Genomic DNA, 27,298 nt, shown 5'->3' with positions numbered 1-27,298 from the left:
GCAGAATACTTGCAAGGAAGAAAAGCTCAACTTTGAGCAGTTATATATACACCCTTCTAAAGAAACTACTCCCCGAGTATACAGGGTTACCCCAATAAATCAATGCACCCCGCCTTCATCCCCTTGCCATCGCCTTTACCTCCGCATTAGTGGCCATGTAACCGTAGTGCAGTAGTAGCGTATACTTAGTCTTGTTGTGAAGATGCACATGAAGCATTTCTATATTTGTTAGGTTCTGCGGCAGTCGTTTGATTGAACTGCTTTGCCCTGTGCACTGCAATTTGCATATATTCTTCTTTGTCTTTCTTGTATCCTCCTCATCGTACAATTCCACATTTGAGTATACGAGCAAAACGAAAGCTGTTGGCCCTCGAAACACATGTCCGATGAAGTGGTGGTAAATACTGGGGAGTCAGCCGCCTCGTCCGCAACAACACGGCGACGATCAAATGTCGGCCGCAGCGGTCCCAGAGCATCGGTAGCTTGTGTGAGTTGCCGCCAAAAGAAGACCAAGGTTTGTTGAGCTGCTTCAAACATTGGCTGGTTTAGTTATTAACCTTGACTCAACTCAGTGTGATGCACAGAATGCAAAGTCGGGCACGCGATGCACTGCATGCCGCACATCTGATATTGAATGCGTGCTCATCAAGAACGATGATCGTCGAAAGTAAGTCGTGTCTACCAGACGTCTGTCCATCCAGATCAATAATATAATAGCCGACTAACAGTAGACCAATATAGGTACGGTTCTAGGCAGCACATTGCATCATTGCAAAGGCGCATTCACTCTGTCGAGGCTCTCATTAGGTATGGCTGATACATCGACGCCTGTGCATGGCTTTACCTGATGCTTACCTGTTTCAATTCTAGTGACTACCAAAAAGGTTCTCAAGAGCAAATAACACGTCGGTCCAACCGCATGCCTTCCGAAGACTTGTCCGACTTATCTGATCAGTCCGACTGTGACGAGACTTCCAATACAAATCAAGGGATGGTAGGAGAAGGTAATAGTAACGAAGATGTACCAAGGTATGGGAATCCTTCCCATCTCCGGTATATTGTGAGATTGTTGATTGACAGCTGCGTAGGGCCCAGACGCCTATGTCTTTACAGAGCGGCCATGCCGAAAACATGGAAGGGTGCGCAAAAGAAGTAATAAATGTGGCTCCATGCGATCAGAGCAGTGGCAGCTCCACCGGCATGGCTCTCGGTGCCAATATGCCGCAGCATGCACTGGATCACGACGTCGCATGTTTACAGGACACTGCTGGGTTTTCCGTCTACCTGACACCAGAGATGGATGATGAAGTTTCTAGCCTCGATGCAAATTCTAGTTCTGGCCAAATCCACTACTATGGCCCTACGACCCAACTGCACATTCAATCGCCATCGGCGAGCAAAGCATCGTCTTTGCCAACCACCACTTTTGATCCAGAATTTGTCGTGGATATGGATTCGCCACAATTACGCCGTGTCCTGTTACGGTCATGCTGGGAGTATTATTCATGGTCTGTTCAGGTTGTCGATGAAGATCTGTTCACTTCGCATCGAAAGCTTGGTGTCCGGTCACAATACTATTCGGACTTTCTGGAAAGTTGCCTCCTGGCATGTGCCACCAGGATCAGCACATCACCAGGGGTTAGGAAGCTAGGGCGTGCCTATGCAGATAGGGCAAAGCATGAGGTGGTGTTTGAGCTCGAAAATCCGAATCTAGCCTCGATTGCTGGATTTCTCCTCCTGAGCGACTTTGAGGCAACAAATGCCCAGGACCGTGCTGGGTGGATTTATTGCGGTGAGAGATACCAAGCATAGTTCTTTGTCATTGTGATTCTCATATTAATACTCAGAAAAGGAATCGCTTGTCGGCTCCTGTACGACCTAGGGGCCCATCAAGACTGCACTGCCCTAGTCAACCAGGGAATCCTGTCCCAAACAGACTTGAAAATGCGATCTCTCTTGTTCATGAGTGCATTCGTCTATGACAAAACGTGGGCTTTATACTTGGGCCGGCCAGGTTGCATACCGACTGGTACCATGGATGTCAGCAGCCAGCCGTCCATAATTGCCACTTGCGACAATAAGAACCTCACATGCTGGGTCAATCTTTGCACTCGCATCTCCGAGGTCACTGAGTGCTTGAATGCTTCGGGTGCCTCTCTGAACCGTAATCGGGTAGAGGAACTTTTACAGGTCGATAACAAGATCATGAATGCCTACGACTTGATTCCCCGCGACATCTCTTCGCAACATTGCCGCATCTCGGAACTGGATCAGTCAGCATACGGCCTCAACATTCAGTTTCACGGCATTCGCATCGTACTGCACAGGGCTCTCATCAGAATAATAAAGAAACAACAGCCCCCGATTTCTAGCGACTGCCTCCGCATGGAGAAATCCCGCAGCATCATGCACGATAATGCCGTCAGTATCTGCCGCCTGGTTTTGGCATATCGCGAAATATTTGGCATTGAGAATTTCATCACCATCATGCTGGATAACATGTACATCGCGGCTAGCACCATTGTGTCACATATCCTTCATCCCCCAAGCGGATATCCCAACACCTTGGCCTCGGACGATATGCAGTTGTTGAGAGTCTTGTCTAAATCCATGGAGTCGGCGCAGAAACACTACCCCGTCGCGGAGAAGATGAGAAGCACCTTGGCACGAATCACACGAAATGTAGAGTTAGCGGGTCTATTTGGGCAAGCCGACTCTCTGATAGGCTTCGCAGGTAGTTCATCAACACATCCGGAACAGGGCTCATGCCTACCCCAGCCCGGATCATGGGGTTCGATGGAGGCTCTTTTGACTGATGATGTTATCCTGGGACATACCGATATGCTGTTGGATGGCACATCTGGTGACCAAGACCGGAATAATACTAATTGGCTTGGCGATACAGACTTGGGGTTACTTCGTTGACAATGCACTATAAGTCATCATGTTCACGTCGCATGCTACAGCTGCAAATAGGTGGCCAGCACTTGTGATTTGACCCAATTCATAATCATGCTGCAATGTGTATCACGGGAAATATTTGTAGACTTGTAAAAAGAAATGACTGTCATAGTACTGTACTACGACTTGAACCTTGAACACACGAAGTACAAATTTGGTCCTGTCTTTTGGGAGCCAGCAACCATTGAGACTAAGAGCCGAGGTCAAGTGACTCCCACCCTAGAGCCTTTGGCTACGCTCCGATCATTCCTACATTCTCGTAAGTATGTGATACTGTGGAATAGAACCGTACTGTGGCTACACTCACCACCATTTGGCGTCAAGTGACCGGCAACGATCAAACTGGCTCGCCCGCTCGTCACCCAGACTATGGCCTCGGCAACTTCTTCAGGAAGACCAAACCTGCCCGTTGCCATCTCATTCATCATAGCTTGGGCGTCTAGGCTGCCGCTCGAAGCGGTTTCCGGCACATCTCCCACCATCGGCGTCGCTGTGACCCCGGGACAAATGGCATTGACACGGATACCTTGTTTGGCATATCTCATGCCGTCGGCCCGAGTAAAGCCCAATATGGCGTGCTTACTTGCACAGTAAGCCGGCAGGTGATCGTAGACCATGAGCGCGCACATGGATGCCACATTGGCAATGGACCCGCGACTGGGGAAGTAGCCATCGTCGGCCTTGATAGCGTCCTGCTTGAGCATCTGAATGATTTCGGCGCGATGACACAGCCAAGTGCCGTGGAGGTTGACGTCGATTTGTTTCTTCCAGGCCGACACTGACACCTCGTCGGTCGGCCCAGGGATGAGAACGCCCGCGGCGTTGCAAGCATAGTCGATTCTGTTGAACTTGCGAACAACGAGAGAAACCATGTCGTTTACCGATTGCTCGGATGTTATATCTACAATTTCACGTGTTGTCACCATCGGTGTTCTTTTTGCGGGCAGTATAGTGTGGCAAGCCTACCAACTTGGATTGATAGAACATCAACATTGGAGTATTTCGTCTCAATCTCCTTCCTTGTCTCATCGGCGTTGCTCTTGTTTATGTCGGCCACAGCAATGCGTGTACATCCCTCCTTGGCATAGAGAAACGCAGTCGCACGGCCGATTCCTAATAAGCACATCAGCATTGGCTCGCCACTTGCACATGACCTGCGGTACCTGATCCAGCTCCAGTCACCAGTGCGACTCCGGGAAAATGCATGTCTACGATTTGGCTGAGGCAGGTTTCAACGGCGTCGTTATAATGTTGTATCTAATCACATACAAGATAAAGCTCACTTGGTCTAAAAGACGCTGTTACAAACCAGATTCCAATATTCCCATTTCCTACATCTCCATCTCTGTTTTGATAGCATCTGAAATACATAGTCCATGTATAGCAAGTCAAATGTCTTTGGTACATACATCCGGCAAGCTTTTCCATCTATACCACTAATTCCAGCTTATGGTCAATGGTCACCACCATATCAGCGCGATTGTCATGTGCCGAGACTGGGTATAATTATCGGAAAACAGAAAAGTTGCGCAGAGGGGACTCAGGGAGGGGCGTGAGCGTAGTCCCAAGCACAGTTTCATCCGCCCCGGGAATTATTGGTGGCGTGGCAGCGGAGAATGCAGTCATGAAAATCTCGGTCATCATTTACACGCGAGCTTGGCGGGCTCATGCACTCCAACCTCCAACGAAGCGGGCTCCACATGACCGAAACATACTTCGCTGCATTGGGCATGTCGGCTCCGGCATACGGGCGGCGCAGTAGTAGCGCTCGCCATGTCCGTCACATCGATCGCCTCCATCGACCATTGAATCAAACTGTATGACACGAGATGTCGACAGAACCAAAGTAAGACATGGTGTATATATACATAGATAAAATGGCAAGGGGCAGATGACTCAAGATAATCAATCGTCAGATATCTACTACACTTTTGCATGACCCCGATTTGAAGAATATCAAACTCACCGCGACACAATGGCGACAGGTCAAATTTGCGATTCCTACGGGTACAAGTTCAAGGTGACGGAGGATCATCTCACTGCTGAAGAATTACATCCTCTGTTGCAGAGATACGACACTGTCGGCTCAGATGCCCTCGACGCCTTGGATGCATTCTTTCCACCACCTCCGCCAAGGGCTGGTTGGTATGCAAAGACCAAGGAACAAGACCCGCAGACTGACCGTGACACATATGCCTTGTTGAGGGACAACAGGCATAGAGACGAGCGGCTGCAAGAGCTCTGGGATGAGGTCAACACCATCCCAGACTGGGTTGACTGGGAGCAGATTGAGCGCGGCCAAGAGGTCTTCTATCGCTATGCGCCCGCGGTGATTGCTGGGTTTGCATTTCAGGGGCTCCTGGCCACCACGGTATGTCGGTGCTGGTAGAGATGTTTCCGTGCGTACGATTAACGACTCTTCAAAGGGCAGTGCTTTTCGTCCAGCAGAGACGCTGGTGCGCACCGGCGGGCATTCCATCAAAGTAGCAAAGAATCGTCTCTTTGAGACATTTCAGCTCATGCTTCAAGTCACGAGATCGCTCGACGGCGTCAAACCCGGTGGTGAAGGGTTTGCTTCCATTGTCCGGGTCCGTCTTTTGCACGCTTCGGTCCGCAACCGCATCCTCAAGCTCAACAAGCAGCGCCCTGGCTACTTTGACGTGGCCAAGTTTGGCGTGCCCATCAATGAGCTTGATTCGATGCAGTCCGTCTGTGCCTTTTCCACCAACCTAGTGTGGCTCTCCATGCCGCGCCAGGGCATCTACGTTCGCGAACAAGAGGCCCTCGACTACCTGGCCCTGTGGCGATGGGTCACTCACGTCATTGGAGCCCCGTCCTACGTCCTGGACAGTCCCCAGAGGGCTCTGGCGACGATGGAGTCCATCATGTATGATTGCCTCAAGCCGACGGCCAACTCGCGCGCGCTCGCCCAGAACCTGGTCAAGGCTCTGGACCGGGTTGCGCCCATCTACGTCCCGAAAGAGTTCTTTGAGGCTGGGACTAGATATGTCAATGGCGATGCGCTCTGTGACGATGTGGGCATTGGCAAGCCTGGATTCTACTGGATGGCAGTGATTCGTGGGCAGGCCTGGTTGCTGATGGCTGCCACCTACATTGGACGATCTATCCCAGCCTGGGACAGGTGGCAAATAGAGGTACATTGGCCCTGGTTTTCTGCTTCTTGTGCACTGATTACTAACACTCGCAGTTTTTTCGAAATCTATTCTGGGAATACATAGTTGAGAGCAAGGATGGTTTGAAGGGTGGTTACAAGTACGAGTTCAAATACGTCCCCCAACTCGGAGAACAGACTGGAGCCGAGTCGACCACTGGTAATCCACCTGCAAAGCAAGGAAGGGCAGCGCTTGAGACTATAGGGCTTGGGAGCTTCGTGCTTTTCATGCTTGTAGCAACAGTGGGCTCCAGCATTGTGTTCCGGATGCTGTTGGGTGCACTACAGAGTAACCCTCTAATTGCAGTCAGCATTGTGAAGCGCTGAGGTTGAGATTATCATCGTCGCTCAACACACCTAATGCCATTGATGGATTATCCTCCACTTTTTCTGAAGGCTGGACTGGGACAGACGGGTTTCTTATTTGGTAGGGCCAGTAGGCAGTGGTTTGGAAAATTATTTATTTTATTTTAGTTCATAGTGATAACAGGTATTTAACACACTCTTTGTAATATAGCTGTTCTACTTACCATAAATGATCACTACGCATGATTCAGCCAGAAGTTCCAACACTGACACATCCACCGGCCTAGCCACAGGGAGCTGAAGAGCTTTTTATTGTATTGTTCTATTTTCAGGAAGTGTATCTCGCATTACGATGTGTTGCGGATTCAAGTGGCCACCCCCTTGCAAGAATCACGTGGCGGTATGTGTCTTTGCCAGCTCTCGCGCCACCGCATCGTGATATCCCTCAATACCAACTGTCCTCATACACACAACCAGCAGATCCTCGGGCATTTCCACGCCTCGCGGCAGCTCCGAGCTAAACGTTCGCGTAAATAGGGTTCCCTTTTCCGTCTTGTCCTCCACAGTCATGTTGACCTCGTCAAAGACATACTCAATCTTGGTCGTCCCCTCGACCCCGCCCTCGAGCTCTTCATTGAGCGCGCCGATACCATTCACTTGCTCAAAGACGAACTTGCTCGGGCGAATCGCAGTGATCAATGTCCATTCAGAGTAATAGGTGTTCTTTGCTAGGGAAACCTTTTCTGTCCATTTGTCGCCAAGTTTCAGTGGTAGTTGCAGGTGCTTCTGAATGCCTCCGCTGCCTTTGTAGGTCAGGGGCCAATTGTGTGGGTTGGAGACAAAGTCGTAGACTTGTTCCCGCGAAAAGGGAAGTACAGTTGAAGCGGATGCGGTGTTTTTGCCCATGGTTTGGTCTGACGAGATGGAATTTAAAAAAAAAATGTTGAAAGGCACGAAAATAATTCCCACTACTAAGTACAGTTGTGATGATATACCTAGCTGTGGCCGGGCATAGATGCAACAAGCCGAGTACAGGTTGTATTCGGAGTGGGTATCTCGGTAAGCTGGATGACGTGGTGAATCACGGGGAAGTCCCTTGGGTAGATCGGAAGATATAGCCGAAGGGATCTCCAGGCGCTACTTGAACGGCAGGCAAACTTTATAGCATAGTCCGGCGGGTTGTCCGGAAAGTCATAGCACCTAGCCACCTCAACTTGCTAACCTAGTCGTTCTAATGGATTGGCGCCAGACTACGTCCCTGTACCTTGGCCTCTAAGAGATTCCCTAGTGACATTTCATCGACACGGTCAGATCACTTGTTATTGCTCCGGATGCAGTATTGGAAACACCTCACATTATTAGATTAGATAGTCTTATTATAAAGATAAGGCCTTTGGACAAAGTGAATGTGATCAACATTAGTATTGTCAACCATTGGCCTTGCTTGGATTATACGAGTCATACCTCCAATATTACGGCTCAAAATGCCAGGCACCACTGCAGCCACAGATCTATCCTTTACTCCATTACACGAGGCGTTTGGCGCCGAAGTAAAGGGAATGAAATGGCAGATGCCCATTAGTCAGTCCGTCATCAGTGAAATTCGAGCTGCCGTTCACAAATATGGCGTGCTAGTTTTTCGGTGCGCCAATCTCGATAATGACCAGCACATTGAATTTTCTCGACAATTCGGACATTTGGATGATGTAAAGGCACACATCAAGGCGGGCCGGGCAATGCGCTTTCCCGAACAGCCAGAGATATTTGACGTTTCCAATTTGGACGAGAATGGCAACGTGATAACAGACGCGGATCCGATCCGCATGGCGTCATCCAAGGGGAACAGTCTATGGCATGCAGACATGGCTTACAATCCCCAGCGTTGTGCATACTCCCTTCTCCGTGCCGTTGAACTGCCACCGACCGGCACCGGAGGAGAGACTGAGTACTTGGACTCGCGCAAAGCATATGAGGATCTCCCGAATGACAAGAAACGTCAGCTTGAAGGCTTGATAACCAACAATTCCCTGTTTCACAATCGCAAGCTGGCGGCCCCTGATGTCTTTGCCAACGTCGAGCCACTTGACTCGCCAATGTCTCGTCACCGGCTTGTATCACTTCACGAAGAGTCGGGGCGGAAAAATATCTATATTACGACATACGCTCATCACTTTGACAACGAGACCATGGAAGATAGTCGTCCGCTCATACAAGAGCTCCTGGCTTGGGTTGCCAAGCCCCAGTACAAATTGACGGTTCGATATGAGAATAACGGTGACCTCGTCATGTGGGACAATAGAGCCGTTCTCCATCGAGCGACAGGCGCTGGAAGCTACGGCGGCAAGTATAAGCGTGATATGCGAAGAACGACTGTGAAAGATGATGGAAGTTTTGGATGGGGGGAGAATGGGGTTGGATGTTCCTGGCAAGCTGGTCTGTCGAAATAGTGGCGGCACATTCGAAGCCAGTCATTCGCTGTATACATTCTTGATGTCGGGTTCTATGGGTGTTTTTTTCCGTTCTGCCAGCAATTGCGTGCCCAAACTCTCCGTCATGTACCCCACTTTCATTAGTATAAAGATAATTCATACTCAAATTGAAACCAAAATCAACTTCATCAATCAAGCAGATGAATATCTTTATTCAGCATTAAAGTAACTAGATTCTTTCTTTGCTTCAGTCAGCTCCTTCTCGAACATAATTCATGTATTCAGACAATGACAAGCGCTCCGTTCCTGGCGCGAGCCAGTCTGGAGGAGAACACGCCCAACCTGAAAGTATCATCGCTGCAATGGACAGGCACAAAGGCCCATTATTGGGCACTGCGCTCACCATTCCATCCACAGTCATTGCGCAAATTATTGGAACCATCGGATACCATTTCGTCTTGATCGACATGGAGCACTCGCCATTATCTCCCGAAATCACGACACAGATGGTACACGCCATCGTCGCTTCGTCTCGGGGTGCGAGTTTCCCCATCATCCGTGTGCCTTCCCATGGCGTGGAGTGGATCAAGTGGGCACTCGACAGCGGCGCATCTGGCATTATTGTGCCCATGGTTAACAACAAGAAAGAGGTGGACCGGATTATAGATGGTGCCGCCTATCCGCCTCATGGTAGTCGAAGCTTTGGTCCGGCCAGGGCTTCTTGGGGTCTACCACGTGGACCGCAAGGAGGCGTGAGGGAGTATTTCCAAAGAGCAAAGAATGGTGAGGTGGCAATCTTTCCAATGATTGAATCAAAAGAGGGTGTCGCAAATGCCGAGGACATAATTTCCACAACGGGTGTTTCTGGGATATTCGTAGGTCCAATGGACTTGAGACTGTCACTTGGATTGTCCGGCCTTGATGGCAGTGAGCCAGTATTCATGGAAGCATTGGAAAAGATTTGTACACTGGGCCAGAAATATGGAAAGTTCATCGGTTCCCTTGCAATGGATCCAGACATGATCAGAAGCCGAACACAGGACGGCATGAAGTTCCTTGTTGTATCTTCAGATGCCAGCACATTATCCGCTGGACTTGCCGTTCATCTGGAACAAGCTACGCAAGAGAGCCCAAAAACAAAGAGGCCCTCACTCTAGTCTCATTGCTCTCTATCCCCTTCTGATAGGACCGTGTTCTGCAAATAAGGCATGCTTGGGTTATCTGATTCATGAAGTTCAAAACAAAGGTAGCTCATATTGTGACACAAAAACTTTAAATCCTAGATTACAGCCTTGACATGGCCGATACCCAACTCATTTGCCAAACGCCGTGTGTTGATATATGCGGGATTCAGTTGCGCAATGTCCGTCACGCCAAGAAGTCTGAGGGTGGTTTGAATCTCGTCACTTAAGACTAATAAATTATTAGCAAAATGATCCAAAGAGATAATGGTAAATCGCTCACATTCAATGGCGCGCAGGACACCATCTGTCCCATAGGCACTGAGTGCATACATGAATCCGCGCCCGATACCCACTGCCTTTGCACCCAGACACAGCGCCTTGACGACATCACTTCCCCTAGAAACCCCTCCATCGACGTATATATCTAGCATTTTCAACACTTGAGGGTACTTAGCGTTGATCTCGAGCAGGGTTTGCACAGAACTCGGGGCAAAGTCGAGTTGACGCCCTCCGTGGTTGCTGAGGTAGATCCCATCCAGGTCATGCTTTGTGGCTTCATAAGCATCTTCTGCTGACTGGATGCCCTTGAGGATAATAGGTTTGGATCCCCATAGTGTCCTGATCCATGGTATATCACTCCACTCCAACGTACTACAATGAACTCCTCGCAACGTCGGAGCTTCTTCGCCAGGCAGATACTTCCCAGGTGGCTGCGATTCAATCTCATTTCGGTGCTCGGTGCTCGTCCTGAGGCGATCGTCATCTTCACGCTTGCCAATTACGGGAGAGTCGACCGTGATGACCAAGGCCTGGAAGTTCAACGATTTTGCTCGCTTGATGAGGTGTTCGGCTTCCTTTTTGATCTTGGGCACATATAATTGGAAAAACAAGGCACCCCCACGCCGGAGTGGTTCGTTCTCGAAGCATTGCACTATCTCCTCGTTGGTAAAGGATGAATATGTGCAGACACATTGCGGTATCGCCATGCGCGCGGCCCCACGAGCCAGACAAAGCTCTCCTTCAGGGTGGCCGAGTTTGGCGGCGGCGGCGGGAGCAATAAATATCGGAAGGCTGCTTGGAGAGCCCATGACGCGACAAGTCATGGACAGGCTGCTGACGTTTCGCAGTATCCGGGGATAAAAGCTGATGGCTTCCCAGTGCAGTCTGTTGTTCCTGACCGAAGTCATGCTCTCTGCGCCGCTGGCAAAGTAGGTTCGAGCTCTCGCCGACAGTTTGACCTCTGCCGCTGCCCGGATGTCATCTAGAGATTGGCAAATACTCAAGGGCATCACATCATGTTCTACGCTATGCGCCGAATGCTGTGCGCCAATGACTTGCTGTATGTCAATGGGACCTAGGTGTTTATCTGGAGGAGTTAGCTGATACTCTGCCCAACCGAAATGAGAGACTGACCTTTTGAGAGCTCTTTCAAGATCAGAGTTGGTGCATGGAACAGATTATATTCGTCCGTGGCATCCTTCATCTGCTAGTTAACATGCAACAATCCTAGACGACACAGATTCTATTTTGGTAGAATCAGGGCAAGGCACTTTCTTACCCGACCAGCATATCTCAGTATAGACGCCGCGCCACCAGGGTGGTTGTTGAGAAATTCGGTCACATCATACACAAAGCCAGCGACAATCACCCAGCATGATTCTTTGGAGTCGTGTTTTGCGACGTCGGCAGCCGTCAACATTTTTGCAATAGTCCGAATCCGTCACTCCTGGTTGACTTGGTAGGTAATTGTGATCAGGGTCCTTTGCAATTAGTTTGTGATCCATCATAGCCCCTTGTCGGTTTTTCTCAGTTCCCTAAGTCGTTGCATTATTAGGTGCAGCTGTTGCACTTTGTTGGACCGTGTTAAATCCAGGCTTTGGCACTGTTCCTCATCGCCAATCTGCGCTCCCAGACTCGAACCAAATCACTCAGCACTGTGCTGCCAACCTGGGGAACTTCCATCAACATCACGCGCCAATCCATGCATTGCTGCTGTAAAAGGAGCTTGGTGCAAATATTCCCAGCGAATCACGCCATAACTCCGGCTACATTATCCGGCAGTATCCCAACTTTCCAACATAACGAGACACAGACCAAGACTAGACTAGACTAACCTAGTATCATCAATGCGGATTCCTCCCTATCGGTGTAGTATTTAGGGGTGCCACTAGTACGGGAGCATGATATAAGAAGAGGCAATGTGGCAAACGCCAGGAGGAAGAACAACCCGTCCATCGTCTGAGCCGATGTGAGTTGGTGCTTATATACACTTCTCTAGTACTGAGTGGCATGCCGCATCATACTGCGCAAGCATCATGAAATGTGTCCGTTGCAAAGTGTTGTTGTTTTGACATGGCACGTGGGTCAAACTTTGACTTCACCTGGTGTATGGTCAGAACGATGTCAAAGTCGAGTTCACATAACGACTTGCTAAGACCGAAATAACACGAGTCCATGATTGATTTTGTGTGCTTTCTGGTGGTTTGAGTATTATTACTTTTAGCGGTATATACAACTGTCTAGGTCAGAACTTAAGTCATGTACTAATATACATGCAAGGTTAGGTAGCTATCTTCATGCCACTGTGCCCTGAGACTTGGTAATCTTGTAACCTCCGGGGGCACGAGTCTGAAAGACACCCGAGGGGTCATACTTGGCAGCTGCAGCCTGGATCTTGGCGATATTCTCAGCGCCGTACGTGGCCAGCGGGTCCATGTAGTCGTAAGAATAGTTGATGTACTCCCACTCGGCAGCGGCATCGATGCTGCTGGCATAGTCCATGACGGCCTCGCCAAACTTGCGCATCTGCTCCTGCGCCACGGTCTGCTGCTCGACGCCATTGACGGCCAGGGTGAAGAGCAGCATGACGACGGGCTCGGTCTCGCGGTCCAGACCCAGCACGTTGCCGCCTCGCTCCTCGCTGTGCTGCGAGAAAATGGTCGGGATCGACTGGAACATGGCCTGCGTCACAAAGTCCCCGTCGGGCGACTGGGCGGCCATGAAGTCGCAGAGCTCCTCGTGCAGCTCAATGACGCGCTCGTACACGCGCTTGTCGTTCTTGATTGTGCCCGTCCACCAAATGTCGCGGTATCCGGTGGGTTGCTCGAGCTCGTTGGTGAGCTCCAGGTGACTGGCAGTTCTCATCGTGCTGGACAGATTACCAGGGATCGCTAGAAACTCGTCAAACGCAGCGGGAGCGACATTTCCGGCCGTGTCCACGTACGACGTGATGATGATGATGTCCTTCAGCGTCGGCTGGTATGACCAAAAGACAATGGCTGAGCCGTTCGGGTCGTTCTGGACATTGTTGGTCCAGTCGACATAGGCGTCAATGTGTTGTGGCCCTGTCGTCTTGTTGTATTGCACGACACCTCCCCACAGCAAAGGGGCGTCGAAAGCCTGCATATCGAAGCGAGTCACGATGCCAAAGTTGGACTGACCTCCCTTGAGCGACTGAAAGAGGTCAGAGTTGTCCGTGGCATTGGCGTTGATGATCTCGCTATTTCAAGTTAGACTCGAGCCGTTTTGGTCGTCATGAGATAACAAAGGACTTACCCGCTGGCCAACACAACCTCAAAGTTGACAACATTGTCACAAGCGAATCCCTTGCGCGCCGAGTAGAACGAGTTGCCTCCACCCGTCAAGAAACCCGCAACGCCGACTGAAGCAGCACGACCGCCGGGCACGGTGGCATTGTATGGATCCAGTGCCTCGTAGACGCCGCGCCATCTCGATCCAGGTAAGACGGACGCTATCTGGGTCTCCTCATCATATGTGGTAGCATTCATGAAACCCAAGTCGATAGTGACGCCCTCCTCGACTGTTTTATACCGTTAGGCCTGGGGTCATATGTTCAATTATAATAATGCACTTACTATTATTCGCCGGCCAGATGAAATGCCCGCCACTTCGAACAGCAAATTCACATGATGTATTCTCAACTAGAGTAACAACCGCAGTGGAGACTTCCTCAGCCGTCTTGGGTTGGGCCTGGGCAAATGTTAATTTTCACAACTTCGATTTGAAACAGACACTGGTTGAAGAAGGCAGTGGCGAGGATGAAATGACTTACAATGCACCAAGGCGTCAACTGAGACGTAAGGGACCAGTATGACTCCGTACGGTTCTCATACAACTCGGATCCGGGATAGATGATAGAGATACCGGCGCTTTCCAAGACTTGGCACTACAACCGTCCGTGTTAGCAAGGCCGTCGGCGCTCAGACCTGATGACTAGAACTACGCGGGCTTACGCAGGACGATGTTGTGCCATTGGTTCCACAGGCTGCCATACTTTGGGTCGGGAGCAGCGCCGCAGCGGCTGCAACCGCAGGCGTGAGAGGATTTTGCATTCTCATTTGAAATGTAGGGAGAGAACCAAAAGCGAGAGCCGTTGTTCAGGCGACTGACTTGAATCCTATAATCAGGGATCACACGAAAGGGTTTGAAACGCAAACAGACTGAAATTCTTATGCACCGGCCGGGGCACGGGGTGAAGATGCCTTTTCTACATGCGGAATAATACCTGGGTAGGTCTGGCGGGACATATCATGATGCCGATATTTTGCCACCAGAAAGAGGCTCCGCGAAAGGGAATAAATTGAGATGGTCACAGACCGAGGTTGAATCGGGCAATTTGCCAAGAATATTCCCAGATTATCGGAAGCCAGGTTCCTCTCTTTTTTTCCTGCATGCAAACTGTTGGTTGATGCAGCACACCATTGCCACGTTCTCGACAGTGTCGTTCGGTAGTGGATACCTGCAGTAGGTACAAGGTATGCAGCAGCCAGGCAGCGGAACGTTGTGGGTTTGGAGGGATCAAATCCGTGAACAAGAGTCCATTTTTCAGGGTCTGGATATGGGAAGGATGGTCGCTGTATGGAGCTCATAGCGGTGAATGACAGGGCTTCGGGGACTCGGGGGAACGACTATTCGCTGTGCGGGGATGAAGACCCTGGTCTTTTCCACCACAATTTCAGCACTATATTGCTTGGCGGTCATACGCGCGGCCAGAACATATCATATCTTGTTATTGCACTGGAATTAAAACGTGCCATGAACTAGATCTATCTGACAGCACTCAAGAGTGTTTCGGCTTGGATGGAATTTTGAATCACATACTGTTGTAATAATGGGTAAAAAGCCTCTGTGGGAATATACCAAACTCTAAGCAGTGGGGATGTTCCGGCGGTTCGTTCCTCTCTGGACGATAAACTCCGACCCACAGCGGTTTATTTGCCCAGATCCATACGATAGTAGCATCGGAAACTTCCCCGGCGATGGCTGATGGGTACCCGGTATGCGGCTACTCAAGCTTCCGCCCATACCCTGACAGTCCCCTGGTTGGCATAACGCGCCGGGAGGCCTTCCGCCTTTGCCCTGTCCATTGTAAAGGAAATTGTTTCTTGCTATTGGCTTTCTAACATGTAACACTGGAATATATATGTATGATTCCCAGTCTGCTAGGGTAGTGTCGTTATTACGAGGACGAACTCTATTCGGGGGGGTCCTAGGTGCCCCTGTCAAATCAAGAACTACTGCTATCGTGACTTTGGAAAATTCCAAGGAGTGCATGCTTATTCATATTCTTGAGAGGAAGGGGTGCTTCTGCTGCATAACATGGCGATCCAACAAGTAAGATGGCATTGCCAAGTTCTTCTTTGAGATTCATAGAGCGACGGCAACCTAACGTCTAGCTCGAGCTATTCATTACTAAACTCACCGATTCCCAAGAAAAAGAAAAATGAGTAGTCGCCTTAAATTCGATCAATTTTGAGCATAACGCTTGTCGCACAATTAGGAATCGAAAGGACACCGCCAATCCACAGACACGATGGTGACCGTCGATGGCGTAGAAGTCATCATGGCGCCGCCAGACGGCTATGTGGTGAATTTTGCCAATCCACCGCAAATCGGGAAAACAGAAATAGTCTCCGTCATCATTGTAGAGAATATTCTTGCTTTTGCCTTTCTTTGCCAGCGTCTTTATACAAAAATATTTCTCCTGAAGAAGTTCCAGATTGAGGATGGTGAGTGAGCAAATCATGCCCCTCCAGTCCACGTCAGTTGGGTCAGCTACTGACGATGCACCTGCCAGCCACCGTGCTCTTCGCCTGGGCAACTTCAGTAGGCACACAAGCGGAATTGCTGCGACTATACGTAGTCAAGGCCGTAGGCGTTCACGCCTACGAGATGCCCTTGGAGAGGTATCAGTATTTTAGTCGTGTATGTATCTTTGGAAAGAGCCTCTATTCGCGCTTCCAAACAAGTCACCGAAACTAAAACGTCACACAACCACTAGGTCATCTTCGCAGCACCCTTGGTCTACACCTTTACAGTCGCATCGGCCAAGGCTACCCTCTGTCTCTTCTACCGGCGGTTGTCTCCATTCAAGACGTATCAGATATTCGTCTGGATCACCATGTTTCTCTGCGTGGGCTCGTCAATGGCCATCTTTTTCAGCCTCGTGTTTGCCTGCAAACCGATAGCGGCCAGTTGGGACCCGCAACTGGCACAAATAGCACAATGCCTTCACAGGCCTGCGATATACGTCGCTACAGCTGGGATTGGGGTGTTTACTGATGTCATTCTCCTCGCTCTCCCGGTTCCAGTCATTGTTGGCTTGAACATGCCTACGCGACAGAAAATAATTGTTCTGTTCTTGTTTGCCATCGGATCCATGTACGTTCTTTTGATCAGCAACCATTCGCCGTGGAAGCTCTGGGTGTACTAATGAATAAATGTGATTAGTACCCTCGTCACATCGATTGTCCGGCTGGTGATATTATTACCAAGTCTCACGGACCAAGACCAAACCTACGCCTTGACGAAAGGCACACTCTGGATGTAAGTCATTTATGTCATACAGGGCGAGAAGATGATAACTAAGATAATTACAGTTGCATAGAATCAAATCTCCTCATCATGTGCTGCTGCCTCCCGACCCTGCGGCGATTCTTCCACCACATTGCACCCTCCATCATTGGCGAAAGGAGTTCAGGTGCCAAATCCTCGTCAAAAGGACTGGAGCGACCCGGCATACGGACATTCGGAAGCGGTCCTCTGCAACCCAAGGGCGCGAAATACCAATTGGACACGTTGATGCACACACGCGTCGACGAGTGCGATGATAATGACGGGAGGCATAGTTTGCGACCGGATGAACACCACCATGTAACAAACATTCGCGGCGGAACGGACTCGCAATCGTCGAATGGAGATCAAAATGCGGGCTATGAAAGCGACGATCCGATATTGAAACCGATATCAAAGACAGTCACGGTGCAAGTAACCTACGAGCCAAACAAAAGGCCTTGAGGGCAAGGGCCGATACGGTGACTTCCGAGTCCAATATGCTTGCATCATTGGCTGTTATAGCAGACCTAAAATGCAATAATACGACACTGACTCTGTCGAGTATCATATCATATTCATGGAGGTGACTCCTCAGTTCTTACCACATCACATCGTGCTTCTTGACATGCGTCTTTTCACCACCTGCATCTAATCGTCATACCTTAGGAAGGGTGATGTGGTTACGTTTCTAATCCTCCTTTCTACAGTCTCTTCCGACCTCTACTGATTCTGTAAGCGATAAACGCGACCAACTCATCGGACGCTTCCGCGGAATTTCCGAAACTTTCTTTCACAAAACTACTTCCCAATTTGCCGACAGGATCAGATCATACTGCATTGGACCCCTCACAGCTTAAACTTCTTTGCAACCTCGATCCCCTCGGCCAAAGTGCCCACTCTAGCATCAATGGCGTACCCTTGGGCTTCCAGCTTCTCACACTCGGCATACAAGTCGGTCAGCTTCACCGTAAAGACCTCGATGAACTCGCTGTCCTCGAGCTCCGGCTTGAGATTCTGGTTCTCTGGCCGGCTCATGTCGATGGTCACGTGAATCATGCGTAGATTCGTGTTGCAAAACCCGGGGTCTAGCGACAGCATGCAGATGTCTTAGTCCTCCATGCCCAGTACATGTTGTGGTGCGAATTGAATCAGAGCAGTGAGAGATCACACTCACCATTGAACATGACGGGAGTCGTCATGCTCGCCGTGCCGACATAGCCCGTCTCCTCCCGCAACTCGCGCACCGCCGCCTCCTCGGCCGTCTCGCCCTCGTCAATCAGGCCGGCCGGAACCTCAATGGTGACCTTGTCAATGGGTGGACGGTATTGCTTCTGTAATATGATCTCGGGACCTGCAAAGGGACGACCATCCAAATTATTAGCCGCGCTTAACACAATGCTTTTGTGGACGGCGTGGCGGGCGACTGGGGGTTGGAATCATGAAGACACTAGAGTGCTCGATACATATGTTCCTATTACACCGACATGCAAACTCACCAGTCTCCTTTTCCAGGACGGCAAAGATGCCCACGCCATCAATTTCACCGCCCTTGGGCCGCGTGAGCCGCTCGGCGCTCTCCCAGGTCCTCGACTTGCCAGTAGGGTCCTTGTACTCTATACTAAGCAGCTTGATCCATTTGGACTCATCATTGGACTAGGGAAAAAAAAAAGTTGCGCGCATCAGTAATTGTCGCCGCAAAGTCGACCAATGTTTCAGGTCGTCTCGTCCGAAGGGGGCACAAACTGACCAGTGGTGCTGTCAAAGTCACCTTGGCGTCTTCAAGGGACATGATTCTTGCCCTTGAGATTGCAAGTGACACAGATGTTCGCTGCCAAAACTTTGAAAATCCTATTCTCTGTGGCGTGCACGAGGTCGACGACTAAATATCTCCAAAAACAAAGATAACCTCCAGAGTCCAGTCCAGCATTCATGGTTCGCGGTGTGGGGCAGATTGACCAGCGGGGAAGCCCCCGTCTGTTAGCGCTATGACGTACAGTATTGGGGGGCTTCTGGGCTTTGGAGGGGTTTCAAATCATTTGGTTATATAGGTATCATATAGTACAACAATTGTTGAGACATCTGGGGGGAGAAGAAGAGATCATGTTTATCATAAACCACTACAAAAATGGACACCATCCGATATACATGGCTGCAAGGTTCCGTGGGTGTACCGCCTGCTTGACAAGCTCCTCAACCTGGCCCTCTACACTGAGTGGGATGCTTTCGTTAGGCAGCAGACCTCTCACCTTCCTCTTGATATTCTCTACTACGGCCGGTGGGTTCATTTTGACGATCTCGTGTTTGCGTTTCTTGTCCTTTTGCAGATCGAGCGTGGGGTCGTAGATGAACGCCTCGAGAATGGTCATCAATGTCTCCTCTTGTTGGCGGAGGATGCTCAATGTTAGCTCGGAGCACTTTCTAAAAGGTCCCTCGTAGCCATGCGCTCCCATGGCCGCCACCATGTTGTGGGTCAGGCGAAACGGAACTCGTTCCGGCTGCGCAAACGTGAGGCCCTTGTCAAACAGACAATTGAAGTCGACGTGAAAGACACCACCATTGCCTTCTTCGAGAAGTACATTTTCGCCGTGACGATCTCCCAAACCAAGGATTGTTCCTACCATGGACATGACCGCACATGAACGAGTATATCTCAAACGTGCCGCAAACCATGCCGATGAGTTGGGAAATTGCGAAATGAACCAAAACGGCAGGACGGGAGGGAACATTCCCAATACTGAATCCGTAAATATTTTTGTGTTTTTGTCGCTCATGGTCGCATCCTTCATCATCTGGGCAAGAGAGTTGTAGTTGGGAACAATCCCGCGAGATCGGTAGATGTTGAGGAGAATATCGCGAAGTGTCTTGAGCCCGTCGATCCATTCAATGATTCCGCACTCTTCGTTCAATGGCGTCACTGCATATGTCTTGATATACAGTTGCCTACGGCTGGATTCTGCATCTCGTTTGAGTGAACGGTTGATCATGCTATTGAACTCCATCAAACGCTGGTCTGTTCTGAGGTCGTCTTTGGGCTTGATGAGCAGCATATAGAGCTTTCCGTCCGAACCACGGGCGGTCAGTCTTCGGGGCTTCGCAAGTGATCCCAGGACAAGAACATCGTCCAAGAAACTGTCAATTGTGATTACATCGCGAGAAAATGCCTTGTGTTTCTTGACGTTGTCTGTCAGTGTTGGGAGGGTTGCTGTCAGACAGGCCTCGACAGGAACGACGAGCGGGCAGGGACAGCAGTTGTGGTTGAAGTTAAGGTCTCGGGTGATACTGGCATGTGTGGTTCGGTTGCTTTGAAAGTCGCCATTATTGCATGCCAGCAGGAGTTGATTCGCCAACTTTTCGCCTTTTCGTAGCAACGACTTGAGATCACCGGTACCTCCATCTACTGGCTTCGATATTCCGCGCAGCTTTGTTAATATCTGCTGGCCACGTAATCGGCGCTCGGTTCCCGACTGCCTTGATGTCATGATTGCAAACAAGCTCCACAGCGCCTGTCGGGGGTGGGCTTCGATGACTTTGAGGATGAATTGCTCCAAAACTTTGAAGACATGCTCGTTTGGATGCGCAATGCGCGCAACCATTTGCGGAAGAGCTGTATAGAAAATATATGCAGGAAGTCGTTGCAGATACTTGAGCAAGTACACGTGGAGTGAATCTAGTTGGGTCTTTCTTCGATGATGAAGCTCTCGTGAGAAGGAGACCTTGCCCTCGGGCGCCTTTTCCAACTGAGCTCCAAACTCCAGCCAGAGAGTCAATATCCTTGGTAGAGTCTGGTAGAGGTACTTCGTGCCGTAGTTGAGCGACCGGATGTAGTTCTCAATGACGAGCCTGACGGTTTCACCAGATAGATACTCATCGCTCTGCATGTCTGGACTCAGTGCCTTTTCAGACTCGAGAACTTTCTTGTAGTGCCTTCCGAGGTAGTAGTGTCCCTTCTCCCATTGACTATAGTTTTTGGGAACATTCTGGTACCGCTGGCGCAGAGCGCTTGCATGTGTCTGGCCAGCACTGTCCAACCATTTCGCCAGGAGTAGCTGCGCCCTGGCTATGGTCATGTTTTGTTGCGATTCGGGATTTCTCTCCGACGAATCCCCATCTGTTGCGAAACTCTTGCTCGAGAAGACGCTGCTATTGATTGCACTCTGCAGCGTCTGAATGGCCTGTCTGTTATGACCTTGTTTCCACAATATCCGTGCGTTCTCGATCGTCGAATTGTTATCTCCAAGCTGCGATGCGTGAAGGACAGCATTGAAAGACTGGTGCAGCGAATTCGATTTGCGAGCGAGTCTCGCACTGGTCAACCACATGGAGGAAATGTCTAGACTACTGAATCGTGATCTACGCTGATTAGTATTCGAGATATGAGAGGAAGACTATCTGTTGACTTACCGAGACAGTTCCATAGCTGCACGCCTGATGCATAGAATGTACTGCTTGTCATTAACATATGAGCCAAGCACCTCCAGGCGCCGGTCAAGCGTTTTTATCACTTCCTGTGGATGTTGGCTACCATCATTGTTGACACCGGCGATGAGCTCAAGGTCTGTGAGCACATGACACTTGAGTAGAGCATCGTGGCAAGCATGGAGGGATGAGGTAGCCGTGGAGGTCATTGAAGAGCTCACTCTATCGCGCATCATTGTCATCTGCTCGATGAACGCTTGTGTTGAGCCTTTCTCAAGATGACTGAGCGCTTGAGCGACGGACACGTTAAAGTTCTCCGTGGAGTCACCTTGATACTTGGCGATGAACTTGCGCATGGTCTCCCATCTGCCCGTGGCCCAAGATGCCTCCACGGCGTAAGGAACTATTTGACTGATCGTGTTCACCGCAGTGTGTTTCTCAATACCTTCAACATAGTTCAATAATACATCTTTTCAAACGTTAGTCACTCAAAGTCTAGCAGAACGAAAAAGGAAATAGGACGAACCGTGTTGGCCAGACTCTTTCAGGCAGGTGAGAAGTTCAGTCTGTATATCAACGTTGTCGGGGTCTTCAGCCAGCTTGACCTCATACCAGGTCTGTGCCTCGGTCCATCGTCCAGCCTTACGGTGGCTCAATATCTGCTGGTTAATATCAAGCACATGTAGATGAGCTGAAATGCCCTCCAGGCCATCGGGCTCATCAATCTGAGCGTATATATCCTGTAAACGCAACAAAAGGCGCTCCCGGTCTTCACTACTTGTTTTCTTCTCTTGATCGACTTCGCGAATATGTTGTTCAAGATGAAACAAGGCTCGTGAAAAGGATTTACAATCAACAGCTCGCTGAGAAATCAATTCGGCCGGGATGGCATTGAGAATCGTTTGGACTCTTTTGATCCAAAGATCATCCTGGGGTGTTTGGTTTTGCCGGCTTCGCTTGATCTGGAGCCACCGCATGGCATAGTCGAGGACTCGAAAAACGGCCTAGATTTGGTAAGCATAATTTTTCAGTACAGCAGGGTTGGTGGTCGTTCACCTCATAGTATAGCTTTTTGTCCTCTTTTTCGCTATATGAGGCCTCTTTCGGAGGCTCATTTTGCAATACGTTAAGCAGCTCTTGCAGAATACTCTTTTTCACGTCATCGGTGCTTTCATCGCCCGTGATGACATGGAGTACCAGGAACGGAAACATGAACTCGGCGATCGAGAGGTCTTTGAGTTTGATGACACGACAGATTGGCTCAAAGATGTATTCCGTAAACGTGCTTTGCGGCCTCCGAAGCAGGTCAAGAGTGAAAATGCGCATCCAGGAGCCATAAGTCCTGCCGGGGCGGAAGATTGGGTATTCCGCATTTGCCGTGGTGATTGCTTGTAACTTGTACCTTGAGCTTAGAAATGGCACCAAGACCTCTCGGGCCCCCTCTGACATGGAAGTCCACAATCGGTAGAGATCATCAGCTTCAGCTTGCCTTGCATCTCCCCGGACTGGATGTTGATGCATATGAATAGCAGCAGACATATCGATCCTATTTAACAATTCTTGCATTGCATAAGATACAAGACCCTGAAAGTTGCCATCGGTGGCTGAGAGGAACGACTTGACCATCACATCTTCCAGGAGGGTCATGATGAAGTTATTGACCTCGGTAGCCTTGGTAAAGTTGTGTTCAACAGTAATCTGACGTTCGTCCCTCACTGTTTCCACACGATTGGGGTCAAGACAACCAAGAAGACCCAGGCTCTGGTTACACAGCCGACTGATCTCGTCCCCATCCGTGGCAAACTTCGATGAGCAGTCAAGCAGGGCGCGGGCCAATGTCGATACAACAGAGTCGGGTTGTTCACTCACAGCTGAGGCTTGGAGATATCCCTGTTGTATCTGCAAATATGAAGTAAGCTCTCTCAAGGCTTGCAGAACTACTCCAGAGTTTTCATGCCCAATCCTTTCGGCGAGTAGATTGAAAGCCGTTCTGTTATCAACGGGTTTCCGCAGCGCGTTTAGATTCTTTTCTACCCGAGCCAAGGCGCTGATATGGCCAAAGGAAGGAAGCTTGCTGATCATCTCTTCCAATAGTATAGAGTGCTTCTCAAGCATATACTCCAGTAGCTTTCTAGCCCGTTCGTGACTCGTCTCGTCAAACGCGGTCCAGTAGTGACCGATGATGAAGAAGGTGGTTTCGATCAGACTTTCGACATCATCGGCGCCAAGATAGAGGATCATGGCTGTCCAGCAAGAAAATGCAGACGCACGTAATTTGTCATCTGGCATACATGACAATATGCATGAAGAGATCTGTCACCAAGTCAGATAAAGGTTTACCGATTTGAACACGGATTTTGTCTTTCTATAACTCACTTGCGGACGGGCCATTCGAATATTCTTCTTTCCGATGCGAAGAAGCTCCTCCATGGCTCTGATAGAACGTTGCCGTTCCTCCATGATGGAGAGGGAATCGGGGAATATGTTGAATATTTCAGTCAGATTGGAAACCAAACCAAGCACCTGATCGAGAAGAAATAGACCAGTAGTGTTGGATTTCTTCTGCTTAAGATCCCCATTCGCCTTGTAATAAAGATTGACCATCAAATCGAGTGCCTGGCGAATCTATAATTCACTTGTTAATAAAGGAGACCCACGGCAAGTCTGGCAACTTACATGAGGTTTTCGCTCCTCCTCTGCCTCGCCAGCTGCTTTCAAAAGTTCAAGGCATATTAGTACTGGCTCTACAAGGATCAAATCGCCTAGACCGAATCCTTCAAAGTGAGGTGAAATATGCCGTAGGAGGGTCATTGCATGCGCTTCCACGTCAGGCACATTCTGGATTAGGAGAAGGGCGACAATAGGCCCAAGATTGTTCTTGTCCAAGCATGGCTGCCATGACGCTTTTTCGGCGCGAGCGTCTGCAATCTGTTGGATGGCCCCTGATTTTCCCTTGAGTACCAGCCAAGGGAGTGCCTCTCTCTGTATCATCAATAGCAAGTCTGGCACGGTGATTTCGAGCAGTTCGGCAAGTAAGCGTGTCAACTTTGGTTGCGAGTCCAAATCCTTGACTGCTGAAAAAGCGATGTTCTTCCAGTAGGGTTGAAATAGCTCTCGTGGGGAGACTGTGCGAGATCGAGCCAAGTTGAGAATCTAGAAATCGAGCTTTTAGTAGCTGGGATCCTTATTTCCTTGCTTAACGTACCTCATCAAAAGCTGCCGCAGATATGATTGCATTCTCACGACTCAGATAGTCGACCAATTTGACGAGAACGAGATTGAGTTGATCATCGCTAACCATACTAAAAACTTGTTAGCACGGTGGAATCTGATGCCAGAAACAGGATTTTCTCACCGTCCAACATGAGACCATGCCATGATGCATGTTTCAGCAAGATGAGGCAACGCCTGGTCTGAGATGGAGCTCAGAGCTTGAAGTGCAAATGCACGATTTTGTTGTACTACACCATCATTGGAACTATTGCTCATCCAGTTGTTTAAAAAGGCTGGCAATGTTCGGCTGTCGATACTCTTTAGTATAATCGTACTGAGCAGAAAACGGATTTCGCCCCGCTACATACCATGAAGCGATGCGGAGCTCTCGATTCGAACTCGAAAGAGATTTCATGCACCAAAGTCCAATGGTCGATGTTTCCAGGTCCAAAAAGTCAGAATCTGGTGAATGCGTCACAAGACGTCTCAAGGTTGTCATAGCAGCAACTCGAGGTCGACGCAATACGTTGAAGTCTGGCATATCTACTACGGCCCTGAACGCTGCAAGAATGCTGGATCGCGCACCAGGTTCGCAGCAGCTCGGCTTTTCTTGTGGCATTGTGTTGTGACTACAAGTGCGACATTGGAAAGTGGATGAGCCCTTCTTACCAAGCAGGGATTTGATCGCAAAACCGTCGAATGTTGCACAGCAAGCGTGACCCAAAAGATCAAGCAGTGTACATTGATCTTTCTCACCAATGTCGGTGAACTTTGTCCTGCTTATTGTTAATATGGAGTATTCCTTCGATCGAGAAAGCAACATACTTGACGAGTGTAGCAAGGTCACCATGAGCATCGCTGTACTCCGTGTCTAGGATCCGATAGAGAACCTTAAGAATCTGAACCAAGGCTTTCGGTGTCGCTTCGACCTTTCTACGCTTGTTTCGAACACGATCCGAAAAGTTGAAAAGGGTAGTGGGTAGCAGGATCTTGAGGCTTTCAAACTGACGGCACAAGCTGCTACTCTCGAAACGTGTAACAGCTCCAGCTTGGGTCTGGGTTGCCGATAGCGATCCAGAGGAGGCACGTCGCAGCAATTCGTAACATTTCTCCGACTCAAAGTCAGTAATCTCACAACATTTATGAAAGTGCCATGCTTACCCATAAGTCGGTCTCAGGGGACATCAGTTCACCCTCAGTTGCCAGTCTTTCAAGCCTATGTACCAGTTGCAAAGAGACAAAATTGGCAACTGGTTTGCTGACGTTGGCTAGCCCTGTCAGAGTAAGAAGCGATGAACAAAGTAGCTCTTTTTCGGCAGTGAAATCTTGCTCGGTCCGGAGCAAATTTTCAGAATAATCCACCAATTCCATGATTAGATAGACGAGAAAGGAGACAAATTTATGTTGTGAATCTGGATTACTCGTCACTGATGCTTGAATTGTCTTCGCCAAACCAAGGATGGCTTGCAATGAAGAAGATAAATGATTGAATCGTGTACTAGGCCATTTGCTTTGAAGTCGGTGAAGCGCAAAGTATGTGTCCACGAGCCAAGGGGTATAGTCTATAGGAGACATCAGATTTTGTAATCCTTGGCTCGATCTCATATGCTGTGTCAAAGTTGCAAGTAGGCTGAAAGCATGCCTGATGCCATGGGACGACGAAGTGACATCGAAGGTACAGTGTTGTTGAAGGGACTCCAGCTTATCATCATGGGACACTGATGCAAGAACGGTGTCGGGTGGTAGCCGTAGACTGATGGCAACGTCATGTTTCGACGACAAGGGACGAATATCTGTGAGGCAATCCAGAGTAGCTGAAGGCAATTAGTTTGTAAAGCAAATAAAATTCATCAAGAAATCACTTACACTTGATACAGTCTTGTATGTATTTTAGATATGGAGGAAGAAGCGGCCATAGCGAGCCAGTATGGCAAATGACCAAGAAGACATCTTGTAGCAGATCTTTAATGGCTTTGGTCAAATCAGGGCACTTGTCACGACCCAAGACCTTCAGCACTTTGGGCAAAATCCATAGCCAGAGTGGCGATTGCCCACGAAAAAGAAATTGTTGCTCTTCTGGAGTGGTGAGAAGCACATTTGGTGTTTCTTTGATTGTCATGCGCAAGAAGTTGATGGCTCTCAAAGCCTCAGAGCTCAAGTGGGTTACGTCGGCAAACGGGTCATCCCAACGTAGGCTTTCGAGGACCACTCGGACATAAACGTAGATGAGCATATGATTATGTTCAATACGTTGCGCAGGTGTTGTGAGCAGAGCAGGCTGATTCTTGACCTTCTCGATAATTCCGAAGCATCTCTTGAGCTCTGCAGTCTCATCGGGCCGCGATGATCTCGGTGGTGCCGTTATGTTCTCGACTAGCTGCGCTGCAAGGGTTGATGGTGGAGGTACTTGGATGAGCGAGCCATTGGTGAGGCCGTCCCGATCATGGGCCAGGCTTCTTCCATGAGAAGTTGGTGCCATCGTTGCGATTGAGGAGCATCTCCTTCTTTAGCAAGTTGGTTGGAAGCAAAGCTGCTTGAGCCGATCAAGCAGGTACCTCATGCAACATTTGATGTGTTTCTGGCTTTAGATCGCGTTTGCTGCCAATCTACGCGCCTGGCCGACATGCTGGTCTCGCGTAGTCACATGACGGCCAATTAATTTTTAGCAGGGTCTAGCACTCGGCAGTGGGAGCCCTGGAGCTTCCCAGGCACCAGCATAGCGCATGCAGCCCGGAGAACCTCGCTAACCCGTCAGCCCACTG

At 49.5% G+C, this 27,298-nt stretch overlaps 11 protein-coding genes across 11 annotated transcripts; 5 read left to right on the top strand and 6 right to left on the bottom strand.

The window, feature by feature from the left end:
• Window positions 1–379: 379 nt before the first annotated feature.
• PFICI_02349 (uncharacterized protein) lies at window positions 380–2,925 on the top strand (the record flags this gene model as incomplete). The annotated part of the gene is made up of 6 exons (XM_007830930.1): window positions 380–487; window positions 573–667; window positions 742–807; window positions 871–1,029; window positions 1,089–1,792; window positions 1,853–2,925. 6 exons carry the CDS (start codon window positions 380–382, stop codon window positions 2,923–2,925), a joined length of 2,205 nt encoding a protein of 734 aa, XP_007829121.1.
• Window positions 2,926–3,193: 268 nt separating this feature from the next.
• On the bottom strand, window positions 3,194–4,167 carry PFICI_02348 (uncharacterized protein; the record flags this gene model as incomplete). Its single annotated transcript, XM_007830929.1, has 4 exons — window positions 3,194–3,210; window positions 3,269–3,862; window positions 3,928–4,074; window positions 4,125–4,167. 4 exons carry the CDS (start codon window positions 4,165–4,167, stop codon window positions 3,194–3,196), a joined length of 801 nt encoding a protein of 266 aa, XP_007829120.1.
• Window positions 4,168–4,936: 769 nt separating this feature from the next.
• Window positions 4,937–6,460, top strand: PFICI_02347 (uncharacterized protein; the record flags this gene model as incomplete). Its single annotated transcript, XM_007830928.1, has 3 exons — window positions 4,937–5,332; window positions 5,388–6,116; window positions 6,170–6,460. 3 exons carry the CDS (start codon window positions 4,937–4,939, stop codon window positions 6,458–6,460), a joined length of 1,416 nt encoding a protein of 471 aa, XP_007829119.1.
• A 369-nt stretch (window positions 6,461–6,829) lies between these two features.
• PFICI_02346 (uncharacterized protein) lies at window positions 6,830–7,345 on the bottom strand (the record flags this gene model as incomplete). The annotated part of the gene is made up of 1 exon (XM_007830927.1): window positions 6,830–7,345. One exon carries the CDS (start codon window positions 7,343–7,345, stop codon window positions 6,830–6,832), a length of 516 nt encoding a protein of 171 aa, XP_007829118.1.
• Window positions 7,346–7,923: 578 nt separating this feature from the next.
• PFICI_02345 (uncharacterized protein) lies at window positions 7,924–8,886 on the top strand (the record flags this gene model as incomplete). The annotated part of the gene is made up of 1 exon (XM_007830926.1): window positions 7,924–8,886. The coding sequence occupies one exon, from the start codon at window positions 7,924–7,926 to the stop codon at window positions 8,884–8,886; it is 963 nt and encodes a 320-aa protein (XP_007829117.1).
• Window positions 8,887–9,143: 257 nt separating this feature from the next.
• Window positions 9,144–10,025, top strand: PFICI_02344 (uncharacterized protein; the record flags this gene model as incomplete). The annotated part of the gene is made up of 1 exon (XM_007830925.1): window positions 9,144–10,025. The coding sequence occupies one exon, from the start codon at window positions 9,144–9,146 to the stop codon at window positions 10,023–10,025; it is 882 nt and encodes a 293-aa protein (XP_007829116.1).
• A 122-nt stretch (window positions 10,026–10,147) lies between these two features.
• PFICI_02343 (uncharacterized protein) lies at window positions 10,148–11,751 on the bottom strand (the record flags this gene model as incomplete). The annotated part of the gene is made up of 4 exons (XM_007830924.1): window positions 10,148–10,281; window positions 10,333–11,418; window positions 11,466–11,535; window positions 11,611–11,751. The coding sequence occupies 4 exons, from the start codon at window positions 11,749–11,751 to the stop codon at window positions 10,148–10,150; spliced, it is 1,431 nt and encodes a 476-aa protein (XP_007829115.1).
• Window positions 11,752–12,626: 875 nt separating this feature from the next.
• Window positions 12,627–14,404, bottom strand: PFICI_02342 (uncharacterized protein; the record flags this gene model as incomplete). The annotated part of the gene is made up of 5 exons (XM_007830923.1): window positions 12,627–13,551; window positions 13,608–13,872; window positions 13,928–14,042; window positions 14,125–14,238; window positions 14,306–14,404. The coding sequence occupies 5 exons, from the start codon at window positions 14,402–14,404 to the stop codon at window positions 12,627–12,629; spliced, it is 1,518 nt and encodes a 505-aa protein (XP_007829114.1).
• A 1,481-nt stretch (window positions 14,405–15,885) lies between these two features.
• PFICI_02341 (uncharacterized protein) lies at window positions 15,886–17,369 on the top strand (the record flags this gene model as incomplete). Its single annotated transcript, XM_007830922.1, has 5 exons — window positions 15,886–16,081; window positions 16,150–16,277; window positions 16,354–16,733; window positions 16,803–16,898; window positions 16,952–17,369. The coding sequence occupies 5 exons, from the start codon at window positions 15,886–15,888 to the stop codon at window positions 17,367–17,369; spliced, it is 1,218 nt and encodes a 405-aa protein (XP_007829113.1).
• Window positions 17,370–17,753: 384 nt separating this feature from the next.
• PFICI_02340 (uncharacterized protein) lies at window positions 17,754–18,696 on the bottom strand (the record flags this gene model as incomplete). Its single annotated transcript, XM_007830921.1, has 4 exons — window positions 17,754–17,992; window positions 18,082–18,258; window positions 18,404–18,560; window positions 18,655–18,696. 4 exons carry the CDS (start codon window positions 18,694–18,696, stop codon window positions 17,754–17,756), a joined length of 615 nt encoding a protein of 204 aa, XP_007829112.1.
• Window positions 18,697–19,024: 328 nt separating this feature from the next.
• Window positions 19,025–27,015, bottom strand: PFICI_02339 (uncharacterized protein; the record flags this gene model as incomplete). Its single annotated transcript, XM_007830920.1, has 12 exons — window positions 19,025–21,257; window positions 21,309–21,792; window positions 21,850–22,327; window positions 22,380–23,636; window positions 23,700–23,948; window positions 24,000–24,476; window positions 24,529–24,625; window positions 24,679–24,843; window positions 24,905–25,312; window positions 25,362–25,645; window positions 25,698–26,350; window positions 26,403–27,015. 12 exons carry the CDS (start codon window positions 27,013–27,015, stop codon window positions 19,025–19,027), a joined length of 7,398 nt encoding a protein of 2,465 aa, XP_007829111.1.
• Between the last annotated feature and the right edge of the window lie 283 nt (window positions 27,016–27,298).

The sequence above is a fragment of the Pestalotiopsis fici genome (genome assembly GCF_000516985.1).
Source record: "Pestalotiopsis fici W106-1 unplaced genomic scaffold PFICI_Scf_2, whole genome shotgun sequence".
NCBI classification, from domain to species: domain Eukaryota; kingdom Fungi; phylum Ascomycota; class Sordariomycetes; order Amphisphaeriales; family Sporocadaceae; genus Pestalotiopsis; species Pestalotiopsis fici.
Note: the sequence above shows the minus strand (reverse complement) of the source record. Positions and strands in the feature narration are given on the sequence as shown.